The sequence below is a fragment of the Caretta caretta genome, chromosome 15 (assembly GCF_965140235.1).
Source record: "Caretta caretta isolate rCarCar2 chromosome 15, rCarCar1.hap1, whole genome shotgun sequence".
Classification (NCBI taxonomy): domain Eukaryota; kingdom Metazoa; phylum Chordata; order Testudines; family Cheloniidae; genus Caretta; species Caretta caretta.
Window position 1 is genome coordinate 2,235,152 of NC_134220.1, and position 23,743 is coordinate 2,258,894.

Genomic DNA, 23,743 nt, shown 5'->3' on the forward strand with positions numbered 1-23,743 from the left:
CCTTTGCGGACAGCAGCAGCGATAAAGCGGCAGAGTTCAGCCCCGAATCGCCCCGGATCCCAGGGTTTGGTTGTGCCATCGCCAAGGACAGGCCCAGTGTGGCCAGGCATGTGCCTGACACAGCAGAGGTGGCTGTTTCAGAAGAGCAGCCAAGGAGAGAATGGTGCCCTTATTTGAATCCATATGATGGAGCCAGGTTTTTTCCCAGGGAAAGGGGGGGGGCACAGTGCTGGTGCTCCTGGGGGGCCCTAAATTGGCTGGGGCCCCTGGGCATGGGCCTTGCATTAGTCTGCCACTGCCTGGAACCCTTTGGGCCTGCCCTCCCGCGTGAAGGCGTATGTGGTCAGCAACAATGCAGCCACATGAGGCAACACTGGGCAGCAAAGCGGGAGATTCCGGCTCAGTTCTGGGCTCTGGCTTCCCCTTCCAGGTCTGGGAGAGGCTGTTTGTCACTTCACATCCCCGCTCTCCAGCCAGGTGAGGTATGCGGCATGTAGACAAAGGAGTCAAGGCCCGCTCCTCATGGGGGGCAGCTAAAGACCTTCATGGGTCTGTGTCTAAGTGCTCACTCTCCACTGCAGTCACTACAGGGGGCGAGAGAACGGGGCCATGCTCCAAGCTAAGCAGTTGGCTGGGGATGGCAGGCGACCACAGAGCCCATGTTAATGCAGCACCTCCTGGGCTCAGCCAGGCTCTGGTGCTGATGGCTCCGTCGGGCTCAGAGCTCGGGGGCTACCCGGTTAGATGGCGTTCACGCTACAGCCTCTGCAATGGCAGCTGAGAGGAGCGTTGATGACAATGGGGGCCGGGATTCTGCTCCCACGGAAGCCAGCACAAGCTAGGCTTTAGACTCTGCAGGAAGTGGCCAGAAGACCCTGCTGTGGTGGGCTTGGCACTTCCAGCCCATTACACTGACCATCTGCACCTGCGATTTTCCAGCATCCCTGGCCACAGGCAGGTAACACACATTGCGGAGGACCATGATCAAGGCAGCATCTATTCCCGTACAGAGCCGTTTGTCGTGCCCTTTCTCCTGCAGGGCAGAGGAAAGGAAACCCTCCTCCAAGCTAAACCACGAATGGTCAGTGCACCTGAGTGACACCCAGTGCAGACGCCCAAGGCACTCTTGTGCCATAGCTCATGCTGCGAAGTGCCAATGGCACCGCGAGAGGAGGAGCCCCACAGAGCTGCAGGACAGACCCATGCAGACGTGCCCTGCAGTCTGAGTTAGGGATGCCCCATTCGTGGCTTCAAGTACTAGCACCTCTCCCCATCCCCAGCTGGCAGTTACGAGACAGGAAGGGTTGTATCAGCACCTAACTGGAATCCCAACCATCTGGCTCCAAACACACAGAGGAGTTGTCATCCACAGACTCGGCATGCAAAGGGGAGCCCACGGATACAACGGGGTCCCCGTCAAAGGGCTGGCTCCGAGCGGCCCAGCCATTCAAGGAGTCCAGCTCACACAGTTCAGAAATCATGCTGAGGAAGAACAGAGTAGGAAAAGTTGAGCCTCTTGTTACCTGGCCAGATGATGGCTTCCAGCAAGGTGACCCTTCTAGCCAGGAGCTCCAGCTGGGCCTGCTGCTGTAGGAAGGATTGTAAGCTAATGGCCTAGTGGAGATCGAGAAGAGCACAGAGTGCGAATTCATTCACCCTCGATGGGGGAAGGGAGGGGGATCCGTCACTGAGGGCTGAGTCAGGGAACCAGGACAGCAGCTTGGAGGCCTGGGGGAGGAACTTCCTCTGTGAGGAGAAGGGATCCCCAAGGGATCTCAGATGGCTCCAGCCAGGCGATTGCTCCTGTACGCCCTTTGGAGGATGGGTGCTTTGCACAGGTAAATGCTCTCCCCTCTCTCCCTGCTGTCAGGGCCAGCAGGCTGTTCTGAGGAGCAGGAGGCAGGTTCCATGCTGTTGGATGCACACCACCAGGCTCCAGGGGAGAAGGCTGCAAAGCTCTCACCAGGAGAAGACAGGGTCAGACCTCTAGCTCCCATTGAACTCAGAGTCCAGGTGGGAACAGAGAGAATCCTTTACTCCTGCACTCAGATCCGTCCCCCTGAACAGGGAGCAGCTCTGGGGTTCCCTACCTCTCCTGGCTCCCTCTGCTCAGCCAGCACTTGCCTCCTCTTTCGGGCCCTCCCAGAATGTTATGCTGTTGTGGGAGGCTCCCCCGCTGCATCCGTGGGTGAACCCCCCCACCCAGGCCTCCTGCTTTCCTTTCCTATCAACTTCTCTCCCGCCTCCTCACGTCCCTCAGCCCTGATCATTACTCCAAGTGCTGCGGGAGGCAGTGGCTGGGAAAGGTCCGGCACAAAATGAAGGGATTCTGATGTGGCAGCCCCATAAATGACCCCAGTCCTTTCACCATTAAAGGGCACCAACCTGGATGCCACTGGGGACTGAGGGGCTGTTTTTAGTTAATCCTTAAAAATATTTCAATGTCATTTTAAAGGTGCTTCTCCTCTGCCCAAGAGAGCCTCTGCCATGTGTTCAGGGTGTAGGTGCCTTGGTGCAGGGGCCATCTTTTCACTGGGAACCTGTACGGCACCCAGCACAATGGGGCCCCAACACAAATATTAAACCACCATAAGAGAAAGGAAAGTCTGTAATTAACAATCCCGTCAGCCTGCTGCCACTAGGGGGCATTCTCCAACTGCAGGCAGATCCCTGGGGAACGCCCCAGTACTCAGTCCCTAGCCATGCCCCGCAGGTCCATTCACCGCAGTGGGAGCTGCCCCTTCCCCACTGAGTACAGATGCATCCAAGCGGCCTGTCCCCACGGCGCTGGTCTAGCTGCACTCCCTGGCGATGTCAGTGCCTGGGTGCGTGGGTTGGGGTTTGGGGGTATGCTGTTGTCCTGGTTCCCGTGACCCTCCCCCTGTGCGGGGGAGGTCTGGGATTTTCCTCCTCCAGCAGCTCCAGGACATCAGCAGGTGGGAGGCCACTGTGAGGCCATCAAAGCCTGGGTTTCCACAGTTGCCCTAAGCCCTGTTGAAGCGGAATGATGTCATCTTAGGCAACACTGCCGACCCACATGGCAGGCGGACTAAATCCCACCGGCTGCCATCAACAAACAGGCAAAGCTCCCAGTGCAGGGAGGTGTGGGGACAGCAAGCCCCAGCCCCAGCCCACCCCACAGCCTGACTCACTGGCCCTCCTCGCACCATGGGGCTGTGCAGTACCGTGGGCTGGAAGCAGGGAGCACTGTTTGTGTGGTGGCAGCGTGCATGGGCGCTCCCGCGTCCTGCTCTGCCCCTCGCTGGGAGCTCAGCCCCACACCAGCAGCCTGGAATTCTGTCCTCCTGTCTGTCTCTACTCACCATAAAGCCCAATCATTGTTTCCAAGATTAAAACCCTTTCAGCTAAAATCTTCAAAGCCTCTCGGAGCTGGTGTAACCCCTCCCCCTGTGGACGAAAGAGACAGATCCAGCCGTGAAGGGAATGCCCGCGGGTGCACTCCGACCCCCGGGACCTCAGGCAAAGTGGGGGGGAAAGAAGAGGGATGAACAGCCCAGCCGCCCTCTCTCGAGGGGGTGTGGGCAGCTGGTTAAAAAGCCCCTCCTGCCCCAGTTGGGCACTGACATAACAGGCATGCACATGCTGACCCTCAGGGAGCAGGCTGGGCTGGGTGGCATTCTGCAGCATTCACCTGGCACAGCTCATGACAAACACACATGCTGCTGGAGAGGGAAGAGCTAGGTCAGCTCATGGGGGAGACGGGAAGAGCCTGAGTCTCAGATTAAGCAGCAGCCCTCTGGCTGAATCCCATCGCTGGCCACTATCCCCTGTCCCTTCCCCCCACCCCTGCAGGTGCGAGTGCAGCCCATCCAGGTAGCCCCAGCTCACCAAGCCCCATGATCCCTCGTGCAGCATGGCTGCCATGCCCCGGCCTAGAGTTGGCTGCATTTCAGAGCTTGGGGGAAGGGACTGCTGAGTGCGCAGCCAGCCACGGGCTTGGGGGGCTCAGGAAATGCAGTAGCCTTTGGAACAGTCTAAACTGCTGCCTGTTCTGGCTCCAGAGCACCACTCTGCGCTGTCCGCGTTCCCACAAGGACCCTGGCAAAGCGCTGCACTGGGGCCCTGCACTGCAGGGTGGCCTCACCCATTGCACCCCTCACTCATCTCTGTTGTAGTCCCCAGGCGGGAATAGCTGGGAGCGCAGTGCTCATGTTGGCCTGCAGGGGCTGCTGTTGGGCCACACCAGGATTCTCACTCTGGGGCTGCCTCCAGGGGGCTTGCACCTCAAGACCCCCATTTTGTCTCCTGGCTGTGTCAGCTGATGGGGTTCAAGCCGGGACAAGGCTCTTCACACCCCTCAGATGCTGGTCTGCCCCAAGCTGGTTCTGGGCTTTGAAAGGCTGGATGCTGCTGCAGCCCCTGCAATCCCTCCTGGCTTCCCTAGCATCCAAGTGCCCCGGGAATGTCCCTGGGATAGAGAAGGGGAGGCACCCAGAGCAGATCTCGGTTCCTGCTCCCCAAAGCAACCACCCTTCTTCCTCCTCCGCCCACAGAGATTCACTGCCAGCGGGTCCGGCGCCAGCGGGTCCGTGTGAGGGGCTCGCATTGGCTCTGCACTTCCAAGTGCAGGGTGGGGGTGGTGAGAGACGGGGATGGGAGCCATGCAGTCAGGGACATTAAGGAGGCAAGGAGGGGCTAGCTGGTACCTGTCAGCCAATGATCGGGGGGCGGGAGCCAGGCAGGGCTGTCCCAGCAGCACAAAAGGACAGCTGCTAGCCTTGTGCCGGGCAGAGTGGGGGGCACGCAGGGAGTGGAGAGGGCGCATGCTGCAGGTTAGGAGCAGGACTCCCTGCAGCCAGCAGGCAGATGGAGACACATGTAAAGAGAGGTTCCCACAGCTGTATCAATCGCTAACCCCACAACCAGGACGCGGGGGGCCGGAAGCCCTGGCACCATCCACTTCTCTGGGCCAGCCCTGCCCTGCGGCTTCACGCAGTCCAGGCACTGTGCGGACAGATCCAGCTTCGCCATCGGCACGAATATTCACACTGGCCTGGTGGGGGCCCGTACTGTGAGCCGGTCCCCTGGCGCTGGCCCCAGCCCCCGTTCCCAGAGAGGCCTTCCCAGCTTTGCGCAAAGGGATAGAAGTGGGAGGTGCCAATGTCTCCAGCAGACACGGCCCCAAGAGCGGAAGGGCCGAGGAGTGGGCCCCAGGGATGGGGGGTGATGATGGGAAAGATCCCAGGGGGTGAGGGGGGTGGGGAAGAAATGGAGCATGAGAGAGACAGAAAGAGAGAAAGATGGATGGGGCATGGGCTGAGCTCCAGAGGGACCAGGGTGCTCAGTCAGGGCTGCCACCATGTCCCCCTCCCCAGTCAGCATGGCCTGGCCACATCCCCCAGATCCCACCGAGGCTGGAGCAGGTAAGGGGAAACAAGCCATGGCCTTTGGCTCCATGCCACAACCTGCCAGCATCATTAATTCCCCTCTGCGGGGCCATCCCGGGGGCAACCTGGCAGATCCCAGCAGCCCGTCTCCTCTTCGGAGCTACACTGCCATCATCCATCCATGCAGCTTCCCCAACCTGGCAGCCACTTCCTCTCCTGGCACCTATGCCGAGCCCCACCCTGCCTGGCAGCTTGGAATGGCACCGCTGACCTTTCATCCCATCCCGGCCTGCATGGCGAGCCCCCCTGCAGCAGCCAGGGCTGAAGGCTTGGCCGGCTGTGAACGTGTCTGTGTACGAGAGGCGACGGGAGGCCCAGGCTAGAGGCTGGTTCAGGATTGGCGGGCGGGGGAGGTCAGGCTGAAATGGGCCCAAAGCTTTCCCCCGCCATGCCCGGTGTGGCAGCGATGGCAGTGGAAAGGCCCAGAAGTAGCTGGGCGTCATGCGGGGCGTCCCATGGAAGGGGCCAGGTCCAGAGACTGGCAGGCCAGCTGGGTCTCCAGCGGACGGGAGGAGGGCGCGCCTGGCCACAGCCCTGCCAGGGACGTTTCCACGGTGAGGGGGATGGAACGTGGAGCGCCACAGCGCCATGGCGGGGGGATGCGCCCTGCAGACTCGAGGGAGCCCCGGCTTCAGGCAGGGCAGGTTTCTGCTCTCCTAGGAGGGGGCGCTCGCGGGCAGGGCAGGGGGCTTCCAAGCAGCCTCTGGGCCATGAGGGGAGAGAAGCGGCTCTGTGGTCCCGTCCCCTGCATGTGGGACACCGCGTTAACCAGGGATGTCAAGGGGAGGCCCCAGCACTGCCTCTCTGGCCCCCGGAGCCTGGCGGAGCAGGCTCTGTCTAGGGGGCTGAGGGGTTGTGGCAGGATGCTGCAATGCAAAGCCCTATGCCCCCCCGGGAGGCTGGTGCCAGTTCCGGGTGCAGTGTGCAGAACAGCAGTGGGTGAGCGAGCGGCTGGTGCCCTGTGCTTACCCAGGTGCCCTTCTCCCCCTGCTCGCCTTTTGGACCCAGCTGCCCCTGAAACAGAGACAAGAGAGATGCCAGCGTGAGCCGGAGCCAGCCCAGGGCTGCTGACACAAGGGGCACCCGAGGATGAGAAGCCTGGGGGGAGGGGACAGAAGAGGCCTGCTGGGAGGGGCATACGGGAAGGATCCACCCTTCCCCAGAGTGGAGAGCACAGGGCACACCCCAGCATGAGGAGGGACATCTTCCCAGTGTGGGACAGGGAGCCCTGGGGTGAGGGGCACAGCCAGCCATCTCCAAGCGTGGGGCGGAGGCTCTGGGGGAGAGGGGGCACAGCCAGCCATCTCCAAGCGTGGGGCGGAGGCTCTGGGGTGGGGGGGACACAGACAGCTCTCTTCCTGCGTGGCTCGGGGGCTCTGAGGGAGAGGGGGCACAGACAGCCCTCTCCCAGCATGGGGCGGGGGGCTCTGGGGTGGGGGACACAGAGAGCCCTCTCCCAGCGTGGGTCGCGTGGCTCTGAGGGACAGGGGGCACAGAGAGCCATCTCCAAGCGTGGGGCGGGGGCTCTGGGGTGGGGGGGACACAGACAGCTCTCTCCCTGCGTGGCTTGGGGGCTCTGGGGGAGAGGGGGCACAGACAGCCCTCTCCCAACATGGGGCGGGGGGCTCTGGGAGTGAGGGGCACAGACAGCCTCTCCCAGCGTGGGGTGCGGGGCTTTGGGTGTGGGCTGTGGGGCATGAGGAGTGGCCCCTCCCCATGTAGGCCGTGGGGCTCTGGAATCTTGGATCGGGGCTCCCCCCCCAACATACAGAGCACTGGAATGGATTTGAGGGATCAAGCCCCACAACATACACGGTCCCCATCCAGGCCTCTGCTCCCAGGAGAGCCAGGAGGGCCCTAGAGAGAGAAGGCAGCGAGTGCCTGGCTGTGGCCTGGCACACTGCCCCAGCCCCTCTGGCATCTCACAGACAGCCAGGCCTCTGAGTAAGGAGCAGTGGAACGGCACATGGATTTTGGGCAGACCCCTGCCCCTCGTGTGTCTGTTCGTCTGGCACAGCATCGCCCACTTGTGGAGTTCACTCCCGTGAACCCGAGAAGAGTCTCTGCCATCCCCAGGGTGGGGGGCACAGCCTGGGAATGGGTGGATGGGGAAAGCCGTTTTTCTCCCTCTGCTAGAGGAGGCGGCACTGCCGTCCTTGGAGGTGGAAGGGGTCCCCGATGGAGCCCTGGCACTGTCCCTGCCTCTGTGCCCAAGCCTGTCCCAGGAGGGGAACGTTGTCTCCATGGCCTCTCTGCCCAAGCTGCCAGCGAAGAAGCTGGTTGTAGTGGCAGAGACAGAGGCATGTGTCCAGCAACCCACCTCGTCTCAGACAGGCCCCTGGACAGGACCCCAGTCTGAGAGCGAAGGGTCTGCGCTCTGACCCACTTGACAGTCACGGAGCCAGGGAGCTGCTCCTGCGAGCGGTAAACCCTCCACCCACCAGGGCTGAGCTCCAGCCTCTGGCAATGGCCTGGGAAGTGGTCTGGTGGCAGGGGCTGGCTGGGCCATCGCCCTGCAAGACATAGGCAGTGCCCGCTGGACCAGCCCAGAGCAACACCAGTGTCTGCACCTGGCCTTGCAAAGGCAGAATGCCCCTGCTCCACCATTGCCCCTGCCCTCAGCCTTGCCCCGTGCACCCCTCTGCAGCCCTGTCCCCTCACACACGGCCCTGGCTACTAGCCGCGCGGCAGGGGCTGGGGGTCACTCACTCTGTCTCCTTTCTCCCCTGGGGGACCGGCGGCTCCGTCAGCACCTGGCTCTCCGGGTAACCCCTGCACAGCAACAATGACAGCATCAGCATCCTGGTTTCAGGGGCTGCTCTCCCCAGCCTGGCCACAGCCTAGCTGGCACCACTGGAGGGGGCTGGCTCCAGATACCCAGGTGATGGGGGGTTCTTGTGTATCCAGGAGAGGGAGGGCAGTTCTTGAGTGCCATGGGGAGGGGAGAAGGGGTCTCATGTACTCAGGGCAGGGGTGACTTGGGGAAGCAGATCACATACCCATTCCAACAGGAGAGATAAGATACTCAGGCCCTGCCCCCCACCCCATAGTCAGCTCCCTGTGCCCCCTGCCTCTTTTCCCCCAGATACAGCACTTACATCGCGCCCCGGAGGGCCTGGTAGCCCAACTGGCCCTGGGGGGCCCAGAGGACCTGGAACAAGAGGAGCAGAACACACTGTGTAATTATGCCCCATATTCTTCATAATAATATAATTCTGATATGAGTATGACATAATTATGATGTATTTTGCGCAAAATGAGGCATGTGACATATCATTGGAAAGTTATGATTTACGGAATATGATTTTCTTATTTGTATGCATGTATCATTTTGGTATCTGAAGTTAGGAATATTGTATATGCATCTATTACAAATGTGTTTACACCTGGGGAACGCCCACTAGACAGAATGCAGTTTAGATGGCTGGCTAGGATAGGCCATTAGGGGAGAACAATAGGTCTCAGAAGATGCTAATCTCCCACTGGGAAGCCTTCCTGGCGACGCTACAAACAGCCTCTGAATCATGGCTGTGGTGGCCCTAGAGGGACATGTGACCAAGTCACTTGGTACTGGACTCCATCATAATGCTAGTGTTTTTCCACTGACCGGGTGTGGGAGTCAAAGGGTTCCCGCCACATGCAAACATTATTTAAGGCAGGGGAGTGACATCATTGTGGTTTGTTCTTCACTGACTCCCCACCCAAGAAAGAGGATGGCTGGAAACACAGGAGAACAAAAGGACGGAGCTGGGGAGAAGGGTTGAGCCCAGGCTGGGAAGAGATCTGGCCTGTGAAAGGGATCCCTGGAGTTTTAAGCTGCAAGCAAGAGCAGCCAGCCTTCAAGACTCTCTGCAATCTGCCTAAAACAACATTTAGGGTGAGAAGCTGTTACACGTATCCAATTTCTTTAGTATATTAAGCTTAGATTCTGTATTTGTTCTATTTGCTGGGTAATCTGCTTTGATCTGTTTGCTATCCCTTATAATCATTTAAAATCTACCTTTTGTAGTTAATAAACTTGTTTTGTTTTGTCTAAGACCAGTGTGTGGAAATCATAACTTGGGGCAGACAGCTGTTGCATATCTCTCTCCACATTGAGGGAGGGGGCAAATTTCACGAGCTTACGCTGTACAGTTCTCTGAGCGGCACAAGATGGTGAAATTTTGGGTCTACACTCCAGAGTGGGGTGTGCACTTGAGTACAGCACTTCAGTTCTTTAGCTGAGCCTTCCCATGCAGAGCTGATCTCAGCATCTGTGTGTCCCCCTACTTGTATGTGTGCTGGTAAAGTGCAGTCTGAAGCCTGGGGAAGGGCTTGATAGGCTGCATAGCAGTACAGTGTAAAGGGAGCCCAGGCTGGTGGGTCAGGTGGGCTCAGTGGTACCCCAGTTCCAAATGGCACCCTGAGGGTGGCACCCCCTCGGCTGGCAGCACCAGGCTCATATCCCTGCTGTTATGCCCAACCATCGATGGCACATTCCCAAGGGATGTGTATCCCTCAGCTTGGAATTCCTTGTGCCAGCCTTGCCGTGGGCAAAGTCCATCCCGTAAAGCCCCATGGAGGCCGTGGGGGACTACAGGGAGACCTCCACTGGATGGGGTAACCAGCGACCTGGACATCAGAGCGCCAGTGAGGAACGGGGAGGAGGGGAACTTACCTATTGGCCCTGAAGGCCCTGGGGGTCCCGCAGGCCCCATAGTGCCAACGCTGTCAGATTCAGTGAAGGTGTTTGACAGAAGCGGGTCCCCTGGGACATGGAGGGAGGAGAGATTAGAGGGGACTGCCAGGCGGTGCTGGCTTATAAGGACTCTGAGGAGCCCCCTTTTCCTCCTGGAGCCACAGTGAAATGGGCCCAACATCCCTTAGCATGGGCCAACTGCACAGCCAGACTGGGCCCAGTTCAGCCGCTTGCTCAGCGAGATTTGGGCAGAGGGCCAGATCTGCTGGGTATGGCACAGCAGGGACACAGCAGCCAGCCAGCCACGCGGAGATACAGCTGATCAGACTCACGCACGCATGTGCCCGTATGCACAGGCCACCATGGTTACCAGCAGGGGTCAGGCGCGAGCCTTCTGCACAAGCCTCTCCCACTGACTGAGAGGCAGGCTCTTCTCCTCAGTGCTCCGGCTGCTGTCTGGAGATGAATCACACACACTTTGTCTGGGTAGTCCATAGGCACTGACTGCCACGTATGGCAGTCCTTGCTCAGACGCATACACCAGTCCCTGTACACTCAGACATATATGCCCAAATCCATGTGTGGCCAAGTGGCGAGGGCACTAGACGGGGACCCAGGAGATCTGGGTTCTGTTCCCTGATCTGACCTTCTGGGTGACCTTGAACAAGTCACTTGCTCTGTGCCCCAGTTTCCCCATCTATAAAATGGGGATAATGCTATTGCCTTCCTCTGTAACACACTTTGAGATCACCCCCAAAAAGAGCTATACAAGAGTGGAGTACTAGGGCCTGCAGAGGTGCATGTACAGGCTCATCGCGTGGACACAGTTAGACAGGCCCGGGCGCACATGCAGCTGGAAGCCTTGCCCAGAAATGGTTTGATCCGCACCCAAGCTGAGTGGTTTTAGTTTAGCAAGTGTCCAGCAGCTGCACTTTAGCCTGTGGAGGTTGGCTGCTACATCTGGCCACTAGGGGGCAGAGCAGGCCAATCCAATCCAGGACAAGGGCCTAGGACCGTTAAACGTACCCACTAGAACCTGCAGCCATGGGAGGCGAGTGTCTGCTGGAGAGGTGCTGGACGCAAGGCTCCGCTGAGGCACACCCTGGCTCCCCTGCTCTGCCTCCCTCCCAGAGGAGACGCCCAGGACTGGAGTCCATGCCTTGCATTGTGTCCCTTGTCACATGGAGGGACCCAGCGGGAGGTGGCCCCTGGCTTCTTCCTGCTGACATTTCCTGGGGACAGCCCAGGCAGGCCCCACCACAGCGGACCCTGCAGCAGTGAAGTGGTTAACGCCTCCGGCTGAGGTACGGCTAAGGCTCCCGCTCCTTGTCAGCAGCCCGGAGTCATGGCTTTGGGCTCTGGCACCTGCCCAGTGAAGTCACATCAGTGCACAGTCCTGCCGCGGCTACTGGGGCAATGCCACCCCCCCGTGAGACCGGGTCACCTCACTGGCACAGCTCCGCTCCCAGGGTGCAGGGCACTGTGTGATGGCTTGCACGCCACCTGGGTACAGGCTGAAGTGTAATAACAACACCTAGCTCACACACAGCACTTGTCATCAGTAGGTCTCCAAGTGCTTGACGAAGGAGGCCAGTGTCATCATCCCCAGTTCACAGAGGGGAAACTGAGGCCCAGGGAGGGGAAGTGGGTTGCCCAAGGGCACCCAGCAGGCCAGAGCTGGGAATAGAAGCTGTGTTTCTTGAGGCCCAGTCCAGTGCTCGCTCCACTAGGCCATGCTCCAAGGATGAGGACTGTGGGTGCCAGAAGCTTAGGGCTAGGGACCCTGGCTCCCAGCATGTGAATGAGAAAGGCAAAGATGAGCCTCAAAGGAAACACACAGTTGGGCTCAGGCCCTTTTCTTGTGTGTGCTTTTCTATGATGGAGAAAGACACTCTAGAAGGGTTTTATTTAAAAAGAAATATTTTACATTCAAATATCAAGTCTCATCTAACCTGGGAGACTCTGTGGCTGACTGGAGAACTGGGGCATCCCACGGCGGTAAAAGCTGAGCACTGGAGAGGGGGAGGGATTTCATCTGCTGCTCTGACTTCCCATATGACACAGGCCAGAGACCCTCACACAGTGACTCCCACCTCCAGCCCCGAGCTTCTGAGCAGATGAGCCAGGATCTGAACCTGAGGGCCTGTCCCTGTGCTCCGTGCCGGGAGCATTCCGCTAGAGCACCAACGCCCACTCCGTTCATCAGACTCCAGCAGCCAGCGACCATGGGGAGAAAGGGTCTCTTTGTTAAGGATCCCCCTCCCCTTTAATGAAAACGTGACAGCTTACAGCATACATCTCCTGCCACGCCACTAAGGAGTCCTCCAGCAAAGCCGGGGGAGACTAGACTTGCCATTTCTGATATTTCTAAGCAGAAAAACCCTTTAAAATCCTCCAGCGCCAGCCCCTCCCCAGCTGCTTTCTCCCTCAGAAGGCAGCCACAGGGCCACAAACACATTATCTTTTTCTCTTTCTGTCACTGTGGAGACTAGTGGTGCTGTCAGGGTGCTGCTACCCAGTGCAAACGCAGGGTAACTACAGCATCAGGCAAAGGACAATAAGGAGGCTGGAGTGAGACACAGAGCGAGTCCAACAGGACTGTTTTAGCTGCATCTGACTGAGTGAATTGGCTCCCACCCGCCTCAGTGCCAGAGAGCCCGACACAGTGACTGGCAAGGGCTTCCAGGTACATGGTTCTTCAAGGACACAATGACACCCACTGTCTGGGTAGGCCTGTGCCTGCTCAGTGCTTGGCTAAGAGATCCCACACCAAGGGAAACCCAGGCGCTGTGGGAAGAGCAGCTGGGGACTTGGTAGGTGGTGCCCTGAGCCAGTCCCAAGGCCATGCCCTAGTATAGTGTCTCATTCACATGAGACACAAGCTGAGATCCTAGCCACAAAAGGTTATCAGTGAACCAAGGCTGGGCTTTATTGTAAGGAGCTAGCTCCTGCCCTCCGTTCCAAATGAAGACAGCGCTCTCCTTCACTTCCTGTCCCAAAGTGGTGTGTAGTGATACAGATACTAGGAATAGCAAGGGTTAAATGTGCATTTCACAGACAGGTAACTAAACACAGAGAGAGGAACCACTTGCCCCAGATCACACACTGAGTCAGAAAGGGAACCCAGGAGTCCTGATGCCCAGTGATCTAAACCAGTGGTTCTCAACTTTTGCCATATAGTGACCCTTCCATAGAATCACAGAAATGTCAGACTGGAAGGGACCTTGAGAGGTCATCAAGTGGAGCCCCTGCACTGAGGCAGAACCAAGCAAACCGAGCCCATCCCTGACAGATGTTTGTCCAGCCTGTTCTTAAACCTCCCATGGTGGGGATTCCACAACCATAGCGTTACAAAGATTTTCCTAATATCGAACCTAAATCTCCCTTGCTGTAGATGAAGCCCAGCCCATGACTTCTTGTCCTGCCTTCAGGGGACATGGAGAACAATTGATCCCCGTCCTCGTTAGAACAGCCCGTAACACATTTGAAGACTCTTATCAGGTCCCCCTCGGCCTTTTTTTGTCAAGACTAAACATGCCCAGTTTTTCTAACCTTTCCTCATAGCTCAGATTGATCATCTTTGTTGCTCTTCTCTGGACTCTCTCCACATCTTTCCCAAAGTGGGGCACCCAGAATTGAGCGCAGTGCTCCAGCTGAGGCCTCACCAGTGCCGAGTAGAAAGGGACAATTTCCTCTCCTCTTTTACATATGACACTCCTGTTAATACAGCCCAGAATCATAGAATATCAGGATTGGAAGGGACCTCAGGAGGTCATCTAGTCCAACCCCCTGCTCAAAGCAGGACCAATCCCCAACTAAATCATCCCAGCCAGGGCTTTGTCAAGCCTGACCTTGAAAACCTTTAAGGAAGCAGACTCCACCACCTCCCTAGGTAACGCATTCCAGTGCTTCACCCTTCTACTGAACTAGTGTTTCCTAATATCCAACCTAAACCTCCCCCACTGCAACTTGAGACCATTACTCCTTGTTCTGTCATCTGCTACCACTGAGAACAGTCTAGAGCCATCTTCCTTAGAACCCCCTTTCAGGTAGTTGAAAGCAGCTATCAAATCCCCCCTCATTCTTGTCTTCTGCAGACTAAACAATCCCAGTTCCCTCAGCCTCTCCTCATAAGTCATGTGTTCCAGTCCCCTAACCATTTTTGTTGCCCTCCGCTGGACATTTTCCAATTTTTCCACATCCCTCTTGTAGTGTGGGGCTCAAAACTGGACACAGTACTCCAGATGAGGCCTCACCAATGTTGAATAGAGGGGAACGATCACGTCCCTCGATCTGCTGGCAATGCCCCTACTTCCCCGGCTCCTCCTTCTTCCCTTTTTTAAAGATGGGCACTACATTAGCTCTTTTCCAGTCATCCAGGACCTCCCCCAATAGCTATGAGTTTTCAAAGATAATGGCCAATGGCTCTGCAATCACATCCGCCAACTCCTTTAGCACTCTCGGATGCAGGGCATCCGGCCCCATGGACTTGTGCTTGTCCAGCTTTTCTAAATAGTCCCGAAGCATCTGGGGTGTGGGGGGCCAGGGACAGGGCTGAACTGCTGCATCTCCAGCCGCATTGGGTGTCTCCTTGGACAGTCACGCAGCCAAAGCCAGTGGTGCCGGAATCAAGCCCAGCTTGCCCGGCTCCCAGCCCCCCCAACCAGAAAGACATGTTCATACTGACTGGCTGGTAAAGTGCCAGGGCCTTTAATGAGCACAGGAGGGCAGGACCTTTCATCTCTCCTCTGGAAACCAGCCCCTCTGAGCGCCACACGGGGGCCATCCCCTACTGACTCCCCCACTGCAGCCCAGCGCCCCCTCGCACATGCTCTGTCTCCAACCAGGTAACTTCCTCCTCCCTCCCCCCTCCCAGCTACTTACTTGGGTCAGCAATGCGGGATACTGTAGGCCCCACTGGGGCAGGGGGGCCTGGGGGTCCCGGAGGCCCTGGAAGACCCGGAAATCCCTTCTCTCCGGGGATGCCCCTTGCACCATCCTGCCCTGGCGGACCCGGAGGGCCTAGAAAGGAAGAATAAAGGCAGGAAAGATCGTGAGGGCTGAGCGAAAGCAACTCTTGCTTTAGAGCTGCAGGCGTCACCTGGGCAGGGCCGCCACACGGGGGACCCTTCCTGCACAGCACAGCTGCCGTGCTTGTGGGCTCGGCCGCCCTATAGAAACCTGGTTACAAGACAAGAAATCACACCTGAGTGAAAGGCATTGTGGGTATTTCCTTAGCCTGGGCAGGAAGACGAGGCCAGATCTGCAGAGGGCTCCAGGCAGTCCTGCCCCCCAGCCAGTGCTAGCAGGGTGCTCACCGGCCATGCTCCAGTGCTGTGTGGGGCAGAACCCAAGCTGCTGTGTGCTGATGGAGCTGCCTTGGGGATTGGGTGCCACCCCCTTCTCTCAGTCCGGGCTGGAGGATGCTGCACAACGGCAGAGCCCAGAACGGTCCTCAGTATCCCGGATCTGGACACGTGACTTATCCCACCCCAGGGGACCTACCTGCTGCCCTGCAGCTGGCACAGCACAGGCTCCGGGCCGGGCAGGGGACGAGGCAGTTCTCCGAAGGCTGGCTCTGCAGCCAGAGGCCCAGTGGCCCCACCTGTGCTTCACTTAACCCTGATATATGGCCAGAGAGGCTGCAAAGCAAGGCAAGGCAAGGGGTGGAAATGGCCCTTCCCCTTCCTCCTGGTCTGCCCCTCTGTTCCCCTCCCCTCGCCCATCCCATGGCCCTCTTGCAGTCTGGTACCAAAGGCCCCTCTCCCCTTTCCAGCAGTAGCCAGCACTGGATGCTCCACAGGAAGGTGTAAAAGCCACCAGTGCCCCCCAGGCGCCTAGCTAGCACTGGCTTCCTCCTAACCCCAGCTGCTGACCTGCTGATTTCCTGGCCTGGGGAGGAAATGCTCCCTGGGCTGCATGCAGGGGTGGGAGCCAAACCCTGCTCTGCATGGGGTGCCCACTGCCCTCTCCCACTAGAGCCAGCTCTTGCTGGAGCCAGTGGGGTCAGTGCGCAGCGGACTCTAGGCCTGGCAGTGCCAGGCTTTGTTGTATCCCAGGCCCGGGAGCGTTTAGGAGTAAGAGCCTGCAGGTTGTGCTGGGCTAAGTGGCCCCTGGCCTGAATACTGTCACACATGTTTAACGGGGCCCCCTTGGTGACCTTCTCTCCCTGCCCCTGGCTTTGGCTGGGAGAGGGTGGGAGAAGGCCCCCAGCACAGGAGTCTGCCTGCTCCACAGCCCCTGGCTGGGGGCATCATCCTGCCAAGGAGCTCCTGGTAGTGACACCACCCAGCGTGGCCAGGATCGAGGGCTCCCCAGGGTCCCACACTCCTCCCTGGCTAGGGGCCAGCTGGGACCCAGCACCCACAGATGGGAGGGGAGAGACCCAGCCATGTTCTCCCAGCCCCCAAACAGGTGTGAGGGCTCAGGCTGTCCTGGCAAATGGGTACGCCCAGCTTGGAGGCACCACACCGTTCCCTCGCGCCAGGGGAAAGGGGAGGCTCTGAGCAAAGGGGAGGTGTCAGGAGGAAAACGCGAGATCCTCCCTGCCAGGAACCCAGGCCTGAGCTCCCCCAGCTAGCTGGCTCAGCCCGGCCGGTTAACAAGCCCAGTTGGGCTGTGGCAGAATCACCTGCCTGGCGGCTGCCCCACTGCCTGCAGGGAGCCGATAGGTCTGTGTTTAAAAGCTCAGCAGCAGCAGGTTGCTGGCTGCTCAAGGCTTATGTCTGTGGCTGCGATCACTGCTGCCCCGCCTTGCTCCTGGCTGGTTCCGCTCTGCTCCAACCCTGCGCCCTTGTCCGGTGCCTTGTTTAGCTCTGACTCCGGTTCTGTTCCTGGCTCCAACCACTAGGCTGGGCTCTGTCTCTACCCTCTAGGTTAGACTAACTACGTCCCGATCACTCCCCTGGCACTGCCAGGGTGGGGAAACCTAGCCTGGCAGGTTTGTGATAAGTCATACGCCCCATCATGAATGAGGGGGAATCACGGTGCGGGCTTAGAACACAAACAGGTCTCCTTCCTTCCCGGGGAGGGGAGGAGGGGCTCAGCAACCCCATCCCATTCCTCTCCCACTCCCCCCACCTGCCTTGCCATGCTTGGCTGTTCCTACTTCCATGGGGAGCGGGCTGCTCAGTGCCAGGGGGGCTTCCAGCCACAGCCCCTGGAGTGGGTCCCACCAACTCCCAGGTACAGGGCAGGGATCAGCTCTGCTGACCCCATGGCTCCCATGCTCCTGGAGATCCAAGTCCCACCAGGCGATTAGAAGGGCCCACTGGCACCAAGGGCTCAGCAGCCAGCCCTTGGCCCGGTGGTGGATTGCAGCTGAAGACAGGGAGCATGCAGTGAGAGGGGGCGGGAGCTGGCGTTGACTTGCGCAGGCCTCCCCGAGGACGCAGGGAGGTTGAGAACAAAGGAAAGGGGATGCGAGAGGGATGCCAAGGCTGGAAGGGAGCAGGGTGCGTGCACTGCATGGGGACCTGGTGGGGCCCTTGGGGAGGATGGCTGTTAACATTTAACTCCAGAAGGCCGGAAGCGACACAGCACTGGACACCTTCCAAGCCTAATAAACATTACACAGACCACTGGGACTCCGAGACATGCTGCCAAGAGCAACTGCAGCTCCCAGCATTAACTCCTTCCCCAGTCTGGCTCCTGGCTCAGCCTCGTAGGGAGGGGGCCGATCTTCCCCCCATGTCCCATCTGTGCTCGGGAGATCCCAGTCTCCATGGCAATGCAAACCTGCCCCACTCCCAGCAGCACTAACCTGGGAGGGACCATCTCTGTGTCCATGCAGTCCTGAGCTTCCCCCAAAGTTGCCCCAGGAGCAGGGGGTTCCCTGGGTGTGCATCCCCAGCCCTGACCTGAAGGCACAGCGCTCCCTCAAGGAAAGATCCTTTTGCAGAGCTAAGAAGGATTAGCATGCCGTGGACTAGGCTGATGTCATTTATTTGGACTTTCCAAATCCTTTGACAGACCCCACGCCCTGAGCCTATTAAGGAACTGACAGGGAAAGAGGCAAAGCACCATCCTGGGTCTGAAAGTGGCAGAGACCGAGCAGGATTAAATGGCCTAGTTCAAACCTGGGTAAAGGTTCATCGCAGGGTGCGACGTGGATCTGTGCTAGGGTTGGAGCGGTCTGCTACGATAATCCCTAGCTCTTAGCTAGTGCTTTTCATTGAGGGTCAGTGTCCTCAGCCACATTTCACAGGCAGGGAAACTGAGGCACTGAGTGGGGAAGGGACTTGTCCAAAGACACCCTGCAGGCCAGCGGCAGAGATGGGACTTGAACCCAAATCTCCTGAGATAGCCCAGTGCACTATTCACTAGGCCACACTGACAAGCATGTTTAATGTCTTACATACAGGGACTGCCCTTGTGCCCTGTGATTGTACAGAACTGAGCACACCGGGTCCTGCTCCATGACTAGGGTGCGGAGACGCTCCCATAATACAAATAAATAATCACCTGGAAAAGGAGTCGAGCAATGAGACAGCAGCACGTTGCAGACGTCCCAAGAGAAAGAAGACTAGAGAGGTCTGGGAGGAAATTTAGAGGGACCAAACTGCACGAGGGCATTGGGCAGCCGACGAAATTCCGTGCTGACAATCACAAAGCAATGCAGATTGGGAGGGATGATCTGAGCTACCCGCATCTCACTGAGTTCCAGATGAACTGTGGCATCTCAGGAGAAAGGCCTGGGATGTACAACAAGCTGTTCCATCGAGGCCTCTGCTCAGTGCACAGCTGGGGTTCAAAACGCAACCAAGAGGTTAGGATGCAAAAGGAATAGGATGGAGAAAAATAGGGGAACTACTATAATGCCTTTATCGAAATCAATGTTCTGGCCGCAGCTAGGCTACTGCATACGGGCTGCCCTGCCTCCAAAAGGGACAGCAGAAATAGAGATGGGGGGTGTCAGAGACAGGCAATGTGAATGGTCAGAGAATTCTGACTGAGGCGAGCCTGAAAGGTTTGGGGTGCTGAGAGGAGACAAAGGAGAGGGGCTATGGCAGAGGGGTACAAGGAAACAAAGAGGCTACAGAAGGCCAGTGAGGTGTTCCTAGCCTCCCTCCTTCGGCACACAAGGACAAACAGGCGTTCAATGGGACTGAAAGGCAGCTCGATTAAGACCGACCATGGAAATACTCATCTAGAAATGGATAATTAGCTGGCGGAACTCATTGCCACAAGATATCAAGGGTAGCACTGAGGTTCGGAGCTGAATAGCAGTAAAAAAGGATTAGACATGGCTCTGGATGAGAAGAATGTCCACAGTTACACTAGAGAGGGGCATGAGCCAACCTCTAACTAATGGGTCCAGGTTCTTCCCCCAGAAGAGAGGTGTTCCACTGGGTCGGTTCCAGTATCTTCCTCTGAAGCAGCTGGAGAGAGAAGTGTGGACAGGGCAGATCCCCACCCTGATTCCTACATCCCAGCCCTAAAAAAAATGCCAAGAAAAGGAACATAGCCCATGGACCAGCCAATCAACATCATCCATTGGGCAAAATCCTTGGCTGGGCTAAGCCTGACCCAGAGCCCACTGGTGTCAGTGGGATCCTGCCTGCAAAGTTCAGGGCTTTGGATCAGGACCAAAGCAAGGGTGCAGCTGGGATCGGCTCCCCCTCTCTCTCCTCCACCTCCCACGCACACAGCTCTGCGGGTCAGACTGCCGGCCGAGAAGCGCTGAGCTCTGGTATAGCTTGCAAATAAATGCCAGCCAATGCTAGGGGTCTGGGCTCTGCAGGGACCGGGGTGGCAGTTGTGATGCCCCTATGCCTGCCTGGTTGTCCAAAGCTGGCATCAAGGTGCAGGGATCCATGGTGGCCCCCAGCTTCTGGAGCAGTGCCCTGTGCTGGGCTCAGTGTCCAAGACTCACCTGGCGGTCCAGCGGGACCCTTGGCTCCAGGGTTTCCTGTTGGCCCCTGGCTCCCAGGATCTCCCTTGGGACCCAACGGGCCTGGGAGTCCTTGCGGCCCTGGTTTCCCTGCAACGGAAAGAGCAAAAGGAAATACCCGGTCTGGTGCCAGTGCAGTGCTTGCCAGAGGCCGTGCCTCCTTGGCAGGACAGGAGGAGAGCAAGACCGACCATCCCTTCGGGCAACCCCAGGGATCCTCCCCCAATCCCAACCCGCAAGGAGAAGGGTGGCCGCATCCCTGGGCAGTGCACTGCTCTGTGGCCGCCACAGTCAGAAACCAACGGGAGTGGATCTTGGAGGTGCTGTAAGGGGCTGGGCTGAGAGGTCCGAGTGCGGGAGCCCTCTATCCACAGCCCCGGTCTGCGGTGGGACGAGCCTCCCCCCATGCTGGCCCCTGCCAAAGGGCCTCACCCCCTGCTGTTTAGTGTCCACAGCCCCCGTGCTGAGACAGCTGATGGGGGGCCTGAAGCTCCCCTCACCCCGGAGCCGCACCTGCCCAGGCCATGCCAGGGTGGCATTCTGAGAGGCACACCTGCCCACCAGGGAGGGACAGGGCTGGTCCCCCGAGAACTCAGTGCCCATGGGCGCCTTAAGGCAACGGCTTTCAGCTGGAACCCAGCCAGGGGCACCGGAACCTGTGACCTGGCAGCAAAGGGCTCCGTGTCTCGTTGCCCCGAGCCATCCAGTGCCCACGCCCAACCCGTGCTGCCCACATCTCACTCAGTAAAACGTTCTAGACAGGATCCGGCCAGCTCAATGCCAGGCGAGAGGCCTCACGCCCTGCGGCGCCCTACAGACTCCATATGCACGGGCAGGGCGATCACCTGGGGAAACCCCCACCCCCAGCCCTGCCCATTGGGGCACTGCACTTCTCCTTCCTCCGGCCTGCTGGCTTGGGAACGCTCCTACCCACTACTGGCTGCACTCCAGCTGCCCCCGACCCCTGGGCCCGCTCTGACGGCTGCACTGTGGCTGGCCTGCACCCGTGCCCGCCTGCACTGGGGCCGAGCACTCCACTCTTGAAGGAGCTGGTGATTTAAGCAATACTTCAGCATTGGCTTCTGTGTCCTTCCAAGGGATCAGGGGAAAGGGATGAGAAGCAGAGGGGAGCCCTGTCGGGCAGGGGCAGAGCCTGCAGTGGAGACTCGCCCCCCTTCCCTTCCATTGCTTCTCACTTCCTCCTCTGATCCCATCTCTTTCCCTCCCTACTGCCCCCCCAAGGGCATCCATGAGCCTCTCCCATTAGCCTTGCTGGTCTCTGCCCCAGGGATCTTGGGCTGGGAACTCTCTTATGCCTTAGAAAGAAAATGTCACCTACCATCCCGTCCGGGAACGGCTCCCCGCAGCATCTCTCCTGGGTTCCCTGGGAATGAAGGAGAGAATTGGGCATCAATCTGCTCCCTGGAGCCAATGGTCTCTTCTGCCTTCAGCCTGGCAGAGTCAGCTCACCCTGCCACCCCCTTCTCTTGGTGCCAGGGGTGTTACCTGGCACTGGGAAGCAACTTTACTTCTGAGCCAGGCTGGGGAAAGGCCAGGCCAGGCCGGCCCTGCTGAGCAACACCCCTTGACTATCCAGCACAGGCAAGAGTCCAGCCACAGCCCCCCTCCTCTCTGCCCCCCACAGCCACAGGCCTCAGCTCTGCTCTGCAGGGATCCACCACCAGGGGCGCTCTACTTGGACTTCAAGCTCTTGGGGGGGGCACCTTTCAGCGTTATGTTTAGACAGCAGCTGGCACTGGGGGTTCTGTTCAACGACTGGAGCGCCGACCTGGGCACTGCTGCAATGCAAACAATGCAAACAGGGGTCAGAGGGAAGAACAGGGGTTTCCTTAGACCGGTGCCCTTGGGAGCAAAGGACAATCGGGTCTCTGCCTTTGTTTTCTTTCCTTTGATAATGGTGAGAACATCTCTCAGGCCGTGGGACCCCCAAGGACTTAGACTGATATGCAGCTACAAAGGGCATTGCTCTGCCCAGTGCTGAATTGCAGCCACCTCTGGGGCAGAGTGCAGCAGCTGTTCAGCCCATGGTGACCGCAGGCAATGAAGAATACCTTGTCCAGCTGAGTTTAGGGCGGCAGAATGGGACTGGCCATGTTGGGACATGGCTGGGACTCTGGGGCTAACTCTCTAGCATTGGGGAAAGTGGTCTCGAATCGTTAAAGACTCCAGCTGGACAGAGTCTGGGTTGTGTGGCTCATGGGAAAGACAGCGCCTCCAGCCTCATGCTAGGGAGTCGCGCCTATACTGATTCCACCTACAGCGCTGTCTGTAGTGCCGGTGTAGGTGGCCCTTGGAGGACTCCTCTCCAAGCACTTTGCTTTACAAGTAGCGGATGATTTATCCAGTTCCCACTGCAAAAGGAGACTCCATTCATATTCTCAGCCACCCGGGCGTTGCCAATGTCCCCTCCTTCAGGGGGCCCTGATCCCCACCAGGGAATAAACCATCCTCTCGTCCCCATACACAGGGCTCTGCTAACCCATTTGCTGCATGCTTTGGTTTCATTTTGCCCACGTGTCTCCCCAGCTCTCTGGTCGCCCTCCCTGTGCTCGGACTGTCCTTGGTCTTCAGGGGAGGCAGGACACGGAAAGCAGGAGCCACACCCAGAGATATGGCTGACATCTGCCCTGCTCCTTGATCCCACACAAGCTCCTCTCTCCCAGCCAGTCCGGGTCCTGCATGGCAGGAGGCAGGGAAGCCATCTGACCTGCCCCATCCCTTCAATCTCTGGGGCATGTTGGGTAGGTCCCGGTGGCTCATTTAGCTGGGATCTGCTTGTTGTTAGACTCCCAGCCAGACTGTGACAATGGCGACCAGGGGAAATTCCTCTAGTCATTTAGGTGATCTCTGAAGGTGCCTACTGGGGAAGCAGTAGCCAGGTGCCAGGAGCCCAACAGACTTGCTGCCTGGTTCTAAAGCCCAGTTGCCAGCTGATCTCGGGACAGTATTCACTGGGGCTCTAAGGGCCTGTTGCTCGCAGTATCCCTGTGGGGTTGTGGGCTCTCTCCCTCTGCCATTTCACCTGCATGCCTGGGGCGAGATGGAGTAGCAGGCCTAAGCACCTCTGCTCTTGCCTAGGACCGACCACACCCAGTCACCTAGGACTGGTCTAACTCAGGGCACGGCAGCTGGCCACGCCCTCTCGAGCCAGGTGATGGGTCCTGTCCTGGCCCTCACCACTGCCTTTCTGCTCAGCGCTGCAATGGCAAGGCAGCCTGCACCCGCATGGGGGTGATGGAGCGATTCCCAGACCAGCTCCAGCCAAGGGCCCATTAACAGCACAGCCCCTCCCAGAGGCCCAGCGGACCCAATGGGAGCCTTTCCACTGACTGTCTGGAAGCTGGAGTGGGCACTACCTGGGCAGCCCCTTCTCCCCCCCATTAACACAGCAGCCCAAGAGCGCGTCCTAGTCTGGCTACCATTCAGTTCCCTTGGGGGAAGGGTGGGGCGCTGGAGAAGGGAATTGTGCCACACAGCTATACATTTATCACCCCACCCTCCTGCTGCTGCTCTGCCCCTAAAGCACAAACACATGGCCTGTCAGAGCAGGGGATAGCTCAGTGGTTTGAGCATTAGCCTGCTAAACCCAGGGTTGTGAGTTCAATCCTTGAGGGGGCCATTTAGGGATCTGGGCCAAAAATTGGGGATTGGTCCTGCTTTGAGCAGGGGGTTGGACTAGATGACCTCCTGAGGTCCCTTCCAACCCTGATATTCTATGAAATAATTAAAATATATATATATATA

At 58.4% G+C, this 23,743-nt stretch overlaps 1 protein-coding gene across 11 annotated transcripts in view; it reads right to left on the reverse strand.

Moving 5' to 3' along the window:
• Positions 1-23,743, reverse strand: part of EMID1 (EMI domain containing 1) — a 94,977-nt gene that overhangs the window by 2,163 nt on the left and 69,071 nt on the right. For 3 of the 11 annotated variants that reach the window (XM_048822260.2, XM_048822256.2, XM_048822262.2), the window contains exons 8-14: positions 21,318-21,362; positions 19,961-20,068; positions 14,971-15,108; positions 10,066-10,155; positions 8,507-8,559; positions 8,118-8,180; positions 6,378-6,422 (exon numbers count right to left, since the gene is read on the reverse strand). In XM_048822260.2, coding sequence (XP_048678217.2) covers positions 6,378-6,422; positions 8,118-8,180; positions 8,507-8,559; positions 10,066-10,155; positions 14,971-15,108; positions 19,961-20,068; positions 21,318-21,362 — 542 coding nt within the window. Of the gene's footprint in view, positions 1-1,523; positions 1,615-2,590; positions 2,992-3,323; positions 3,409-6,377; positions 6,423-8,117; positions 8,181-8,506; positions 8,560-10,065; positions 10,156-14,970; positions 15,109-19,960; positions 20,069-21,317; positions 21,363-23,743 lie in introns of those variants that run through there. The other 8 variants (XR_007352920.2, XM_048822269.2, XM_048822267.2 and 5 more) reach the window with 8 other exon arrangements.